The sequence below is a fragment of the Panthera uncia genome, chromosome E3 (genome assembly GCF_023721935.1).
Source record: "Panthera uncia isolate 11264 chromosome E3, Puncia_PCG_1.0, whole genome shotgun sequence".
In the NCBI taxonomy this organism is placed as follows: Eukaryota; Metazoa; Chordata; class Mammalia; order Carnivora; family Felidae; genus Panthera; species Panthera uncia.
The window spans coordinates 20376312-20392493 of NC_064815.1; the positions used below are offsets into that span (position 1 = coordinate 20376312).

A 16182-nucleotide genomic window follows, 5' to 3' on the forward strand; every position below is an offset into this window, starting at 1 on the left:
CTCAGAACTCAGCTTTACATCTGTAAAGCCCCCCCTTTAGAGGGGCAGCAGCATTAAACGTGGAGCCACGCTAGGGTCTGTCCTAGGATCGGTGCTCTGCTCTCTCTTGGTGCACCCTCCCAAAGCCCCATCTGCCTCTCCCACTCTGTCCTCAGCATCTGGTTGGAATGTCCGGCTGCCCGGAGGACATCACTGTGGGGGTTTCCAAGACCCACCCCCCCCCCAAACTCACACCGCCCCAAACAGAACTCACATCATCCTCCAAAACCCATGTCTCCAATCTCAACAATGGCACCACTATCTACCTCCTGGTGAAGCCAGGGGAGTATCACCTCCAACCTCCCTCACCCCTTCCCTTGACCTCTCCGCCAATAATTCCAGTCAACTAGACATCTCAAAAGATGTTTTTTTAAAAACTTTTTAGGTCAAAGTCGTTTTAGACTTACAAAAAATTTGCAAATATAGCACGGGGAGATCCCAGTGTACCTGGCATCCAGCTTACCCGAAAGTTAGTATCTTACATAATCATGGCATGATCACCCAAGCCAGGGAATTCACACTGGTACAATCCTATTGACTAATCCGGAGACCTCCCAGAAACTTCAGCAGTTTCCATCTATGTTTTCTCTTCCAGGATCCCCCGCTGCATTCTGTTCTCACGTCTCCTTAATTTCCTCCTATCTGGGATAGCTCCTCAGTCTTCCCTTGTTTTTAATGACCTTGACACTTTTGAAGAGTACCGGGCAATTATTTTGTAGAATGTCCCTCAGTTTGGGTTTGTCCGATGTTTTCTCATGATTAAAGTCATAGTTGTGCATTTTTAACAAGACAAACCACAGAGGTGAGGCTGTGCCCTTCTCGGGGCATCAGATCAGAGGTCTGTGAGGTCTCATTACTAGTGACGTTAACCTTGATCACTTGGTTAAGGCGGTGTCTTTTGGGCTTCTCAACTGTGAAGTTACTATTTTCCCTTTATAAAGGGAGATACTCAGAAACTGGAAATATCTCCGTTTTCATCATATTTTCACCCACCAATTTTAGCATCCATTGTTACTTCTGGACTTCAACACATATTACTGGTATGACTGCCTCGGGGTGATTTGCACTTCCCACATTCCTTCTGCATTTGCTAAGCGGACTTCTACTGAAGGAAGAGCTATCCTTTCTCTCCATGAGTTTATGTCACTGTGGACTCATGTATTTTTAAAAAGTCATATGATGGAACCACAAAAGGCCCCGAATAGCCAAAGTTATTTTGAAGAAGAAGACCAAAGCAGGAGGCATCACAATCCCAGACTTTAGCCTCTACTACACAGCTGTAATCATCAAGACAGCATGGTATTGGCACAAAAACAGACACATAGACAAATGGAATAGAGTAGAAACCCCAGAACTAGACCCACAAATGTATGGCCAACTAATCTTTGACAAAGCAGGAAAGACTATCCAATGGAAAAAAGATAGTCTCTTTAACAAATGGTGCTGGGAGAACTGGACAGCAACATGCAGAAGGTTGAAACTAGACCACTTTCTCACACCATTCACAAAAATAAACTCAAAATGGATAAAGGACCTGAATGTGAGACAGGAAACCATCAAAACCCTAGAGGAGAAAGCAGGAAAAGACCTCTCTGACCTCAGCCGTAGCAATCTCTTACTCGACACATCCCCAAAGGCAAGGGAATTAAAAGCAAAGATGAACTACTGGGACCTTATGAAGATAAAAAGCTTCTGCACAGCAAAGGAAACAACCAACAAAACTAAAAGGCACCCAACGGAATGGGGAAGGATATTTGCAAATGACATATCGGACAAAGGGCTAGTTTCCAAAATCTATAAAGAGCTCACCAAACTCCACACCCGAAAAACAAATAACCCAGTGAAGAAATGGGCAGAACACATGAATAGACACTTCTCTAAAGAAGACATCCGGATGGCCAACAGGCACATGAAAAGATGCTCAACGTCGCTCCTCATCAGGGAAATACAAATCAAAACCACACTCAGATATCACCTCACGCCAGTCAGAGTGGCCAAAATGAACAAATCAGGAGACTATAGATGCTGGAGAGGATGTGGAGAAATGGGAACCCTCTTGCACTGTTGGTGGGAGTGCAAACTGGTACAGCCACTCTGGAAAACACTGTGGAGGTTGCTCAGAAAATTAAAAATAGACCTACCCTATAATAGACCCAGCAATGGCACTGCTAGGAATTTACCCAAGGGATACAGGAGTACTGATGCATAGGGGCACTTGTACCCCAATGTTTATAGCAGCACTTTCAACAGTAGCCAAATTATGGAAAGAGCCTAAATGTCCATCCACTGATGAATGGATAAAGAAATTGTGGTTTATATACACAATGGAGTACTACGTGGCAATGAGAAAGAATGAAATATGGCCCTTTGTAGCAACGTGGATGGAACTGGAGAGTGTGATGCTACGTGAAATAAGCCATACAGAGAAAGACAGATACCATATGGTTTCACTCTTATGTGGATCCTGAGAAACGTAACAGAAACCCATGGGGGAGGGGAAGGAAAAAAAAAAAAAGAGGTTAGAGTGGGAGAGAGCCAAAGCATAAGAGACTCTTAAAAACTGAGAACTGAGGGTTGATGGGGGGTGGGAGGGAGGGGAGGGTGGGGGATGGGTATTGAGGAGGGCACCTTTTGGGATGAGCACTGGGTGTCGTATGGAAACCAATTTGACAATAAATTTCATATATTGAAAAAAATAAATTTATGTGCATTCTTAAAAAAAATTAAAAAAATAAAAAGTCGTATGAGTGACAATCCAATATTTTATTATTCCAGCTATATAGTTCCAGCTTTGGACATAAGGAACTCCTTTCGGGGTGGCTCCTACGTTCTATTGAGAAGACAACACCTTTTGAAGAGCACTTCCTTTTATTCTGACACCGCCCACAAGGTTTTCCAGGCTTACCCTGTATTTTCCGCTCCATCCCTGGGGTCATCCAAAATCTGGGTGCTAGATGTGTTCACTGCTACTGGATTGTATTGCTTCTAGACGCTCTCAGAGCTAGGAAATATACGTATGTACACCAACCCATAGGCACATTTGTTTTTATGCCTACATTTTCTACAAATTTATTTCTACACCTCGCTCTATGTTTTATACATGTATATTTATATATTTTTACATGCACCTATAAAATAACTTCATCCTGATCCCTCACATTGCAACTCAACATTCATTCTAGCCATACCCTCTCCTTATTTATAACCTCTTTCTCTGACAGCAAGAGACCAGGCTCCCAGTATCCATACTTTCTTTTTCCTTTTTTCTTTTTATCCTCAAGTTAGTTAACACACCGTGTAGTCTTGGCTTCAGGAATAGACTCATCAGTTACATATAACACCCAGGGCTCATCCCAACAAGTGCCCTCCTTAATGTCCATTACCCATTTTCCCCACCCCCAACCGCCATCAACCCACATTTTGTTCTCCGTATTTAAGAGTTCTCCGTATTTATGGTTTGCCTCCCTCTCTGTTTTTGTCTTATTTTTCCTGCCCTTCCCGTATGAACATCTGTTACGTTTCTCAAATTCCACCTATGAGTGAAATCATGTCCATTATCCATACTTTATATACTTACTTGTTCACATACAGTAGTTTCAGAATTGTGAACCCAGACTCCTGTGGAAAACAAGCTTACTGACTAGAATGCGTTATTGGCAACGGTTCTTTTTTCCTTTAAGTTTCTAGAATCCAGTCAAAACTGTCCAAACCGGTTCCAAGCCATTGAGATTGGCGTTATTCTTCCCCATCCAACAGTGCAGTTATGTTATTCATTTAGTTGGGTGAATTTTTTTTTTCATTTACTGTTTGCATCCTATTGTGGGTCTTCCTTACATCTTCGAATGTTGAAATTATTATTATTTCTCAGAGATTTTCAATATCACGGTGGTTCTACGAGTCAGGACTTGACAGAAAACTGCACTGAGAGGTGTCACTCCCCTTTGATTCCTTATTCTGCTCCCACGTCCTGTCCACCCTGTTCTCACCCACCTCCAGCAGGTAACCAATCTCATCAGTTTCTGGTTTATCCTTCCTGAATCTCTTGCACAGATGAGCAGATAAAGGTATTTACTTTTCAGAGGCCATTTGTCTTAAATAACGGTTAGCATACTAAGCATCTTCCTTTGTACTTTGCCTTTTGCATCTAACCGTATGGGGAAATCACTCAGTATCAGTTCACAGGGATGGCCCTGCATCTCTGCCTACGAATGGGCATCAAAGTGGTTTCCAATATTTTGCAACTGCAAATAATACAGGAGTGCACATGTGTGTTTTCACATTGTTGGAAATGTATCTTCAGTGTAGATTTTTGCAAGTGGATTGCTAGGTCAAAAAGTAAGCATACTGTAGCTTTGGTAAGGATTGCCAAACTCCCTTCAAAAAAAAAAAAGGCACCAATTTGTATTTCTATAGGCAACCTATGAGGCTGGAGTTTTCTCCAGAACCTGGAACATGTTCTCAAATTTTTTAATTTTTGCAAATATGCAAAATGTGCAAAAAAAAAAAAAGGTGAGGAATGGTTTCTTGGTGTTATTTTGCTTTGCACTTCCCCAATTATGAATGAGTTTGAACATTTTTTTTTTGTACATTTAGAGTCATTTATGTATCTTTTTTGGCAACTTGTTTGCTTGTGTCTTTTTCTTATTTGTCTATCAGATTTTTAGTCCTTTGTTCCTCAATTTTTAAGAAACCTTTATACTACAAGAAAATTACTCTTTGTGGTACGTGTTACAAATATTTTCTCCTCATTTGTTGGGTATTTTTTACTGTGTTTGTGGTACTATGTTGCCATGCAAGTTAAAAAAATTTTTTTAATGTAGTCAAATATATCCATCTATTATTGTCTCTGGCTTTTGAGTTTTACTTTTCTAGTATTTATATAGTTTCATATTTTACGTTTAGATTCTTAATCCATTTGCAATTTAAGCTTGTGTAGAGTGTCAAGGGTGGGTCTGATTTTGTCCCTAATCAGATTTTAAATATGGCTACTTCTTACTATCCCCATTGTCATTACTCAGGTTTAGGTGACTGACTTTTGTCAAGCTCATCATAACAGTCTCATAACTGAAGTTCTTGCCTCTAATTTAAGAGCCTCTAATCTACAACTCAAACTGCAGTCCCAAGTGATTCCTACCTAAAAACGAATTAGATCAAACCCCAAACTTCTGCTTAAAAGGCTTTCAATATTTCAATGGCTTCTGGTGGGGGCTGGCATAAAGCCTAAGCTCCTTAGAATTCATATAGGATTGTACGCTTCCTGCCTCCTGCCTATTGACCCGGCCTCACGTTTGGTCACTCCCCACCTCATGCTCTGCATTCCAACCTCTTTAGTCTTGGAGACTCAGTTTCCCCATCTTTAAAATGGGAATAATGGAAGACTTATCAGAAACAATGCAAGAAACAATGAAATTCTGTCAACAAGGTATTGTCAAATTCCAGGGAGAAGATTCCGAGATTTGGATATTTCGCTGTCTTATAAAGGAGGCAATTAATAAAGAAATACAAGAATAAAAAAATAGCATGAGACTTTGGTAGATTATATATTCTGAAATATAGTGATTTGCCTATCAGGAAAATTATATCTGTATTTATGTTGTTGAGTTGGTCTGAAGATAAAATAAATTAGGAAAAAAATGTCACAAATTGCATAATATTGACAATTAAGGTGAAGTCTATAGAAATTTATTTGATAAGTAAAAAAAAAAAAAATACTGGTGGTTGGACTTAGCCAATCACCGAGCTCTTTTATACAATAACACCTTAATTAACTATGAATTCCTAGACGGTAGGAGTCTCCATGTCTCATCCATCTTTCCAAATAACCTTCTTTCCAGGTAGCATTGCCTTGAAGAACTGAACCAAGCTAGAAGTCTAGCTGAATGATGGAAGGCTCATGTGTCCCAAAACCTGAGAACTGGAAGGAACCTTGGATATCACTGATCCAATCTACTGCTTGCAAGGTATACGAGGATTTGAGGTGCTCAAAGTGCCTGGGGATGTTCAAGTTTTCACTGCTATTTGTTACTGGTTTTTATAGCCTCAAAAAGTAGAATACTGTGTACCTAACTGACTCTTGGAAAACTGAAGCTTTCCCAAGGTCTCACGTTCAGCACCATGGACATCATCTTTATATGACATGTGCCGTGGACCTCGTCTAAGAACTTTTCATCGATTAGCTTGTTTAACTGACACAGCATCTCTATGAGGTGGATACTATTATGATATTTACATTACAGAGGAGGAAACTGAAGTACGAGGAGCTTCAGTGTCTTGCCCAAGATCACAGCTTAGAAGCCAACCACACACAGAAAGGTACCTCTCAGCATCACCATGGAAAAATTAACTTTGATGTGAGATGTGGGTGAAGTATAATTTCCTGATTTCCAGTCTTGCTAGGGTGCAGAGATCAGAGATCTCCACTTAGCCATGCATGGCTCTCGTTAGCTCCTACCCACCTTGGCACTGGAATTAGGAGCCTCATTCCCAACAGAGAATGCCATGACAAAAAGTATCTGGAGTGCGAGCGTGGGCCTTTGGATGACCATATGTCCCCCAGGTTGAAATCTCCTATCCTGTGCATGGCCAAACCAACCATTTAAGTAGGGGATAGTGAGCCCGAGCTGACGAGAACCCACATCCTTGTGCACGAAGCCTTCCTGCAAGGCTTCTTGGGAAGGTGCTCAGTTCTTGGCTGGTTGACATTTCCATTTCCATGGAGGGCCACAGATTCAAGCCCTGCAGACATTTAATGTTGGGAGCAGTATCAGGAAGGCAAGATAGGGATCTCTTGAAAAGTAGGCTCCGTCACCTGGCACTTGGCCCCTGTAGCTGCAGGAGGAAGCCAGGAGGCCATGCAGGGCAGCACTCTCAGGAAGGGGGTTGGTGATGACACCACCACGGCACAGAGAAATCTGCAAAAGGCCCTTTTCTGGAACCAATGTCAGTGTATATGGCACCCTTGGTGGTCCCCATATGGATGGGATTCCAGAAAGCTGTCCCAAACCTGGCACTTTGCACAACCCCTACCTTCTAACCCAGGCAGGTGGTAGGACAGTAGATAAGAACAGTCTAGAACATTGTGCTACTGACATTTGGTCTTCCTCTGGCCTTCTCTGATGGGAACTCAGACTTCGGAGGCCCTGACATCTTAGACCAATGGCCTGAGCTGCACTAGCAATAAACTCTTCGGGATCTGCCCTTAAGTCTGACTGGCTAGGTTCTCAGACCCTCTCCATTCTGAACAAGCAACGTCTTTGAAAATAACCATTCGACAGACATTGCTGTTCCAAAGAAGCACTGAAACTCTCAGCACTAAATGGCTGGGGGGTGAGGCTATTGTAATGTTTTCCTCTTTCGCCACTGCACCTGGTAGTGCTAAGGCACTGAAGACTTCTTCACCAGTAGGTTCCACCTCCCTCTTCTTGTCCTTCAGAAGAAGCGATGTCATTAATTCAACGATTTGTGAACAGCCTAGGAAGGCAACATACTTCTTTGAAAACGCAAGGGCTGGAAGCCCACCTCGGAAATGATCATAGTTGTTTTAGGATGGCGAGATTACGGATGATTTAAAATTTTTTTTTCCAAACTCATTACAATGCTGTTGCATCTTTAGTAGAAAGGGAAAAGATTAGCAGTGACTTTCTTTGAATTTAACAGCTCTGGGCAAGGAAGGGAGAAAGGTTCAGTTGAAAATGTGGTCACCATCTGACTATTCAGTGTGAGTTTTCCTTATTCCATTTGTGGCTGGAGAAAAAAATCCACTAAACTTTTAAGCAGACATAGAAGTTTTAACTAAGAATCTCTCCTGGAGGGGCACCTGGGTGACTCAGCCGTCTTGAGCGTCCGACTCTTGATTTCAGCTCAGGTCATGATCCCAGGGTCGTGGGATCAAGTCCTGGGTCAAGCTCCATGTTGAGCATGGGGCCTCCTTGAGATTTTCTATCTGTCTCACCCTTTGCCCCTCTCCCTCCCTCAGTCTCTCTCTCTCTCTCTCTCTCTGAAATTGAGAAAGAAAGGAAAAAAGAAAAAAAAAAAGGATCTCTACTGGAAAAGAATTCTGATTTTCTGGAAAGAATAGTTCATCAACCCATTCTGGCAAGAAAGCAGTAATACAGTAATTCCTCCTTAACCCTGGAGTCCTCCTTAAGCAAGATAAAATTCACGTGCATTTACTTCCGAATGCCATTTAGGAAATTGGGCATTCCTGCTTCCTGTACATGGACCTCAAGACCCACTTGTCAGGGGTAATTTAAAAAAGTGAACTGGGGATTGGAAATCAAACAGGGAAGCAAAGCTGAAGCCTCGGGAAAGTCTCAGAAGTGCAAAGTGCATGGAGGTCTACAGAGAAGGTGGGCACCAGGGACGCTCACAAAGGCTGGATGGAGGCAGGGCCTGGAAGGCAGGAGCTAACAACCTGGAAATAATAAAATCAGAAGCAGTTTGAATATTTCGAGAGAAGACGAGTCAGAAGAACAACAACAACAACAAAAAAGCGCTTAATATTCCTGCTATCTGCAACGAGGCAAAATGAATTTATAAAGTGTTGCACTGGGACGCAAGGAGAGGGTTTTTAAAAATACCGCACAGGAGATGAGAGATGGAAATGAATGGTACAGAGACTCGGTGGTGTCATATTTTGGATGTGTCAAAGAGCGCTGGCGTTTTCTCTCCCCTCTCCTCTCTTTTTTGTCTCTGCAGGTTTCCTTAACATGGGTAGCTGCCCTCCCTCCTCCAACCCGATTTTCCCACAAGGTCTAAAGCTCCCCAGCTCTGGCCTCATGATGCTCTCCAGGAACTGAAAGGGATTCCCAGGCCTGCTTCTTACCAAATGCGAGCAGCCCGTCCCCCAAGTCACAGGTCTGTTTTCTGGGGCAAAGCCATCCTTCCGGGGGTGGTACCCTCAGTGCGCTCTCGACGGTTCCAGCCCCTGAGCCCCAACGCTTATATGACTTTGCCTGGAAGCCAAGAGGCTGCTTGGATGTCATTAACTTCCGCGTTTTCCGAGTGCCTTCCGCGTGCTAATAGCTGTGGGAGCCCCGTCACTCCAGGGGGGCACCAGCGCCTTCCTGGCACAATGCATCATCGTGACAAGGTGTTTGGATGATGTATCACTTAAAAGATGAAGCCATCAAAGAATAAGTCGAAGATCAGATTAAATTTAATTACAGGATAAGAGAATTCTCATCTGTCGTTCTGGTGATGAATTCACCGAGGGCAAGGAATGGGAGCTTCTCTGAAAAGGAGGGGGAGGAAGAATAAAATGTATTGATGGGGGGGGGCAAGCAGAAGAGAGACCTCCGATACCTCCCTGGAGTGCAGGGAGTCACAGGGGCCTTGGGACAGAGCCTGACACCCCCCTCTGTGATACACACCTCCAAGAATGTTCCGCCACAGCTAGGGGCTGTTTCACGGGAAGCGCCTTGCACGCCCAGGGGACCACCGACTCCAACCTTGTGCTGGCGTGCCGGCTGTGGGCCTCGGCTCAGGGAGGAAACTGTATCAGAACTGTTGCCAGGTGGGCCGTTCCAGGAGGTGAAATTGGGCCTCAAATTTGGGGACAGAGGGAGGGATTAATCACGAAGGGGCTCAAGGGACTTCTGGAGGTGGCAGGCCTCGATCGAGGTGGGGTGACCTGATGGCATGTGTCAGGGAAACCTTGCAGTTATGCTAACAAGAATGAATTTACCGCAAAAATGAAAAAAACCCAAAAAAACCCAACCCCGATTATATAGAAGTAGGAGTAGTATTATAAACCGGAAAGAAGAATTCGGTTGGGACACTGGGCCTCATGTCGGGCAAATACAGATGTATCTGACCTGTAAGTCACACAGCCTGGCCCGTAACGGACGCCCAACAGACGGTGTTGACTGAGACAGGAAAACACTTGGAGATGACAGCATGCAGATTCTCAGGCCATAGCTTCAGGAGGTCTGGGGTTGGACTCACGGGCCAGTCGGCTTTTGTGACACACTGTTGGTGGCTCACGGCTCTCTGGACCACACCCGAGATGCTCAGGGGGGAGCCCCGGCCCCTCATCCTGGCACCCAGGGCTCTCAATACCCTGTCCCTATTGGTTGCCCTACAACAACCTGTCCCCCGAACATGCCATATGCACGTTCCCCCCACCAATCTCCATGCCTCTGCCCTTACCTCTTGCCTAGCATTGTGTCCATGCTCAACACAAGTCCTTCCACCACGCCTTCCCGTGGGCTAGCGAACCATGGGGGCTCACTCAAGGGAATGAGACGGGCTCCCCAGAACGCGCCAGATGCCACAGCCCAGGGTTCACGAGCAGGAGTCACAGGACTTGAGTTTGAAAAATGTCACGGCACTACCTGAACCTCAACGTTCTCATTTTTGTAAAATCGGGGGTGGAGGCGGGGGGGGGGGGGACCTACCCACCCGGTAGGATTAAACATATCACTAAAAACAGAAATGGGTTTATGGCCAGCATGAACAATTTTTTAATGTTTATTTATTTATTTTGAGAGAGAGAGAGAGAGAGACAGCACGAGCAGTGGAGGGGCAGAGAGAGAGAGAGAGGGCGAGAGAGAATCCCAAGCAGGCTCCACGCTGCCAGCGCAGGGCCCAATACAGGGCTCAAACCCACAGACCGTGAGATCATGACCTGAGCTGAACTCAAGAGTCAGACGCCTAACTGACCGAGCCACCCCGGTGCCCCTATCGCCAGCATTTCTATTCCCTGTCTCCGCCCAGCCATGGCTCTGGCCCAGTGCTCAGGGCTGTGCCATGAAGCTCTGGGCCACAGTCCGTTGGGACCTCAGCAACAGCTCAGTGGCAGGGGCTCAAGAGAGCAGCCCAGAGCCATTGGGGCTGTTAAACGGTAAGAAGGAAGATGCGCATGTGCCTGGGGGCCCCTGGGGGCAGCACTACCCACCCTTCTCTCTCCTTGCCCTTGGTCCTCAAGGGAAATCAGAAGGAGTGGCTGAGTGGCCGGGGGTGGCTGACAGGTTGACCAGGTGGATGGGGAGGGAGCAGGAAGGGGCTGACAGAAGAGGCCAATCTCATTGCTGATAGGCCTGCAGGGCAACCACCTGACCTGGGCCCAGATCGGCAGCCTGGAGCCGGGTGGGGGAGCTGAGGGCCTCCTTAGACAAGAACCCCGGCTCTCAATGAGGTCGAGCTGACACCAGAGGCTATTGCTGCATCGTTGACACCCCATTTTTAGGTAAAACTTGAGCTCGAAAAGAAACGGGCACGTATCCAATCCAAATTAGTAACCGGACAAGAGCGAGGCTGGCCAGCAGCTCGCTGATAGACACTTGTCAGAGAGCAGGCTCTCCAAGTGGCAAGGAACCTTTTCCATTTTGTTGGCAAACACATGTTGGAAGACAGGAGATCACCCTCCTCGGTGCTTATTTTCTCTCTGTTTAATTGCTGTCGGATAATAAATTACGACCGAGAGTCCATTAATTAAGCTCACAATGTCCGTGGAACGCCACTTTCTTCTTCTGGGAGTTGCCTCGTTCCAGGAGCTTTGATTCAGTCTCTGTTTGCCCAAAGCACTTTACAGAGCGGTTTTAAAAGATGCCAAGGCACGTGACGGGTGGGGAACTCACTCCCAGCGCAGAGGGAGTGGTTTTGCAAGGAGGGGGAGGAAACCTTGATGAGCGACGGTGGGGGCGGGGGGGCAGCCTGGCAGCTGGAGAGAAGTACCCAGGGTGCCTTCTCAATTCAGAACATGTGGTAGAACAGAAAACAACATTAGACTTACTTAAAAAAATCAGCTGATGGGAAACAACCATGGTCCCCTCCTAGGTGTTCATTCCAGCGCTGGGGCGCGGGGGGGGGGGGGTCAATGGACAGCCTCCCTTGCTTTTTCATTCTATAATCCACTAAATGGGAGGAGAATTCATTGGAAAAAGCCCTGTGTGCAGGTGGAACCCAGGAAAGATGAATTCCGGAGCCGCACCGGGAAGCCCTCAGATCTCTGGGAGACATTTATTAGACCACCTTGATTCCTTTTCTCATGCCCAGAGGTTGGCTTCACAGGCCAGTTTTTGATTATGCAGATATCTAAACATGACAGTGTCTTATTATGCCACAGTTAGCAAGTACTTAGCTCAAATGTCACCTGTTCGGAACACTGGGTGGAGAAACCTGGGAGTTAAGTATTTTTCCAAACGCTACTCCCGGCATCTCCCGAATGACAGTCACATACAGCAGTGTGGCTCAAAAGCCGACATCCCCAGGGCTTAGCGTCCAGGCTCCCGCTGCCCTCCTGGCGCGATACCACCATGTCCCGATGTCCCCCTCCCTGCCAGCTCACCCAGCACCAGTTGGGCTCGATTGCCAGCTTGTCATATGGCCTGTCCCAAGATGCGGCCTCTTAAATGTCTGACTTGACCATCCCTTGCAGGCCACGGCTCCCCACCTCCACTGCCCGGGTCGCCAAGGCTTCCAGGGTCCTTGTCACCTCCAGACCCTGCGAGGGAAGAGCTGGAGAGTCAACGGGGGCCGATGGCCAGGATGCTTCCGTAGCATCCACCCCTCTCTGAACTCCTCCGAGAGTTCAATCTAAGCCCGATCTAAGCCGTCACCACCACCCGCCCGGCGCCCCTGGTGGTTCCCTAGTACCCCCAGAGTCGAGTCCCACACTGGTCAGGCCAGCATCATGGCATCATCTGGGAACTTGTTAGAAATGCAAAATCTCCCCTCCCACCCCAGGCCCCCTGACTCAGAAGCTCTGGGGGGGGGGGGCAGAAGTTCAGAAGCCAGAAGGCTTTCACAGGCCTTCCAGGTGATTCTGCTGCACCATGAAGGCAAGGACCTGTGTCTCGGAGCATGCCTTCTCTGGCCTTGGGAGACCCACCTCTCCATCCCCTTCTGCATGATCTCCCAGCCAGCCCTCCCCCCTCGCAACTCTGAGCACCAGCCATGCTGGGCCGCCTTCTGTGTTCCAGCCCCTGGGCTATCTTGTTCTTTCCACACTTCCTATGCTATAGAGTCTCTTGTCTCTTTGTCTCTTCCCTCAAGTGGAACCCATCTGAGAGCAGGGACCAAAGCCTACCCACCGCCATATATACTCGTGACCAGCACCTGCGGTCAGTGAGAAAGATACACTCGTTGAGCAAACGGATAAATGAACGGAGACACTCCCTGGATTCGTTAGTCCCTAATGCCTTTGCTCGGAGTGCCTCCCTGTGGAGAACCTGGTCGCTCTCCTGCTCCCCACGCGTGCTTTTAGCCAAGTAAATCATCTTGACACACATGCATTGGGTTTGAACGTAGAGCACTTTAGTCAGGCTGGAGGGCGTGGGTTCTCGTCTGCTTTGCTCACAGGCACTCGCTCCTCTGTGCCTCAGTTTCCCCATGCTGCCTGTCTACCCCCCAGAAGCAAAGGGCTCAGGATTCGATTTGTCTTGCAGTACCCATTATCCACCTTCAGAGGACCTGTCACACACTGAAGGGATGCTGAGGGTCTGGACTATCAGAACTCCCTGCCATGAGGCAGCCTGCGTGGTTCAGTCGGGTAAATGTCTGGCTCTCAATTTCAGCTCAGGTTCTGATCTCATGGTTCATGGGATTGAGCTCCACGTTGGGCAGCTCAGAGCCTGCTTGGGATTCTCTCTCTCCCTCTCCCCTGCTCGCGCTTGCTCCCTCTCCCTCAAAATAAGTAAGTACACTTAAAAAAAGGGAAAGAACTACCTGTCATGATGGTAGAGAGAACACAATTCCTCTCCTTCCAGGTATTGGCTTAACGGGAAGCAAAAGTTCCAGGAACAGAGGAAACCCATGAGCCGTAACGAATGCCTGCCTGAACGTGCACGCGTGACTCCTGAATATGAATTGGCAACTGAATGTCTTTGGGTTCACGGAACAAGAGACGGACCAAGGGAGCTGACGGGGCATTTTGTCCGGTGTCTTCCTATTACAGAGGAGCAAACTGAGATCCAGAGAGAGGGAATCACTGAGTCTGGCTCAGAATCACCTGTCTGGTGCTCCACGAGGACCGCATCATAAATGTTTTCCCCGTTTGTAGCCTGCCTTTTATTCCTATTAGTTGACATGAAAAAATGTCTTAAACTTTTGTGAATGTCAAGTCTAATGACATTTTTGGGTACGTTTTCTCCCAAATCTCAGACAATTTCTGCCAAGCTCTTTATTCACACACATGCACACACATACATACGTAAACACACACGTATGCATACATGTGCGCACACACCTTGGGTTAGCACAAAGTTGCCAAGGAAAATTCATTGACTAGGCTCTATTTTCACAATGTTGGTCGAATGTGTTGCCCTTTTTGAGTTATTCTGTGTTCTCCTGAGAAACCGGAGAAGGCGTGTGTTCTCTGAAATGTTACTACCGGCACGTTTCTCTTCCCCAGTTAGCACTCAGCTTTTGTACTTACAGACCCGGTCACACTTACCACCCAGCTGGTCCTTCGGGATGAACATGTCAGGCATGTTCTCATGAGGAAGTCTGTTATTTCTTTGAAGTACGCGTAAGCGGGCATATTTAGTTATGATTAGAACGTATGCCCATGTGGCAGATACTTGCCTAATTGCACATGACTCTGAAACGTATTCACATTCTCTATCCGGTATGCAGTGTGCCCATTGATCCTCTTAATATCTGTGCTGATGCAAACACTCATGAATCTTTTCCCAACTGCTATGCAGGAACAACCAGAATGCACCCCACCCCCCGCCCTTCTCCTTAAAATCTCGGAACACAGAACAGCTACAAAGTAGAGAACAACAGACGCCCCACAGATCCTCTAGAGGCTGGTGATTTTACTCCTCCTGGTCAGAGATGGGCTCCTACCTGGGGTCCCCAGCCATGGCATGGGTACAGTATTGCTGTGTGGTTCTCCAGTGGCCCCTGGTCCAAGCAGACGTCTTTAGCCTTGTTGTTTCGAAGCTGTAGGAATAGGCAAAACATCACCCATCAGAGCTCATCTGTTGGAAATTCCGCTGCCCAACCCTTGTTCCGCCATGACTTGGTTCGGACTTTTCTGTGAGGTGATCATTTTGGCAAGAAAGACAAAGTCCTTCAGCGGATGCTGTGGGCATGAGCGCTCTGCCTGCAACACCCCCTAGCCCCTGCTGACACACAACTCCCCCGTCCCCAGCACAGAAGAGAAGCCTAGGGAACATCTGGACATAGGAACACCAGTTACCCACTGGTTATCCAGAGTGGGCCTCGACACCAACACTGCTTTTAATAACCCCGGGAATCATGGGTCAGTTTCTGAAGTCACTGCTGGCATGGAGGCATTAAAACCAGTAATCCCCCAAAGCAAACAAAAACCCTGCCGCCGAGCAACAATTTATTTATATATTTCTGTACTTATGTACATATTCAAAGAATACTTACTGGATGCCTAGACGGTGGCAGGTACCATGCTAGGTGTTTGGAACGCATCTGTGGCAGAACGGACCAAAGTCCCCAAGACAAAAGCCCTGAACCTAGCTACGCACATCTCTTTGGGAACACGGAAGAATTTGTCTCGTTGGAACCTAGACTGGTGTCCATCCCACCTGCCATGTTGCAATCTCAAACCAGTGGGAAAACATTGTTGGTCTTACACTCTGTCTCCTCCATGGAAACCAAACTAACCAGAGACAAATCAAGAAGGGAGGCAAGGGGCACTTGGTTTCTGTGCTCCCAAACTGTGTTTAGGTTCAGGCAACTGAACAGAGTTTCACTGCCTTTTTTTTTTGTTTGTTTTAAAGATTACAAAAATAACCCCATCCTACTGAGATATCTTGAAAACTGTAGAAGAAAGTAACAATCGCTCACCATCCTTTCCCAAATTCGGTTAATTTTTTTCCCTAATTCTGAGACAATTTTGTTTTGTTCAAGTTGGACCGTAATGAGCAACTGTGTAAAGCTTGTTCACCCTTCAGGTTTTATTAAGAAAATAATCCTAGAACTGCGGTTACGGTAGCAGAAGGTAGGGCTACCTTAATGTTCTTAAAACCTGCTGTCCAAATCCTTTCCAGAAGCTTCAGACTAATTTCTATTCCCGTCCACAAGGTATGTAAATACTTATCAGTCCCGAGTTTCATGCTTTAAAAATATTGTGTTGGTCAAAGTATACAAACATCCAAACTTAGATGCTGGGGAACCTAGTGCACAGCATGGTAATCATAGCCAATAATACTGTATCAC

The 16182-nt window shown here is 46.5% G+C and overlaps 1 protein-coding gene across 1 annotated transcript in view; it reads right to left on the bottom strand.

Moving 5' to 3' along the window:
* Positions 1-16182, bottom strand: part of GALNT17 (polypeptide N-acetylgalactosaminyltransferase 17) — a 120413-nt gene that overhangs the window by 14497 nt on the left and 89734 nt on the right. The window contains exon 5 of the mRNA XM_049639198.1: positions 14833-14928. Within this exon, the coding sequence (XP_049495155.1) occupies positions 14833-14928 (96 nt within the window). The remainder of the gene's footprint in view (positions 1-14832; positions 14929-16182) is intronic.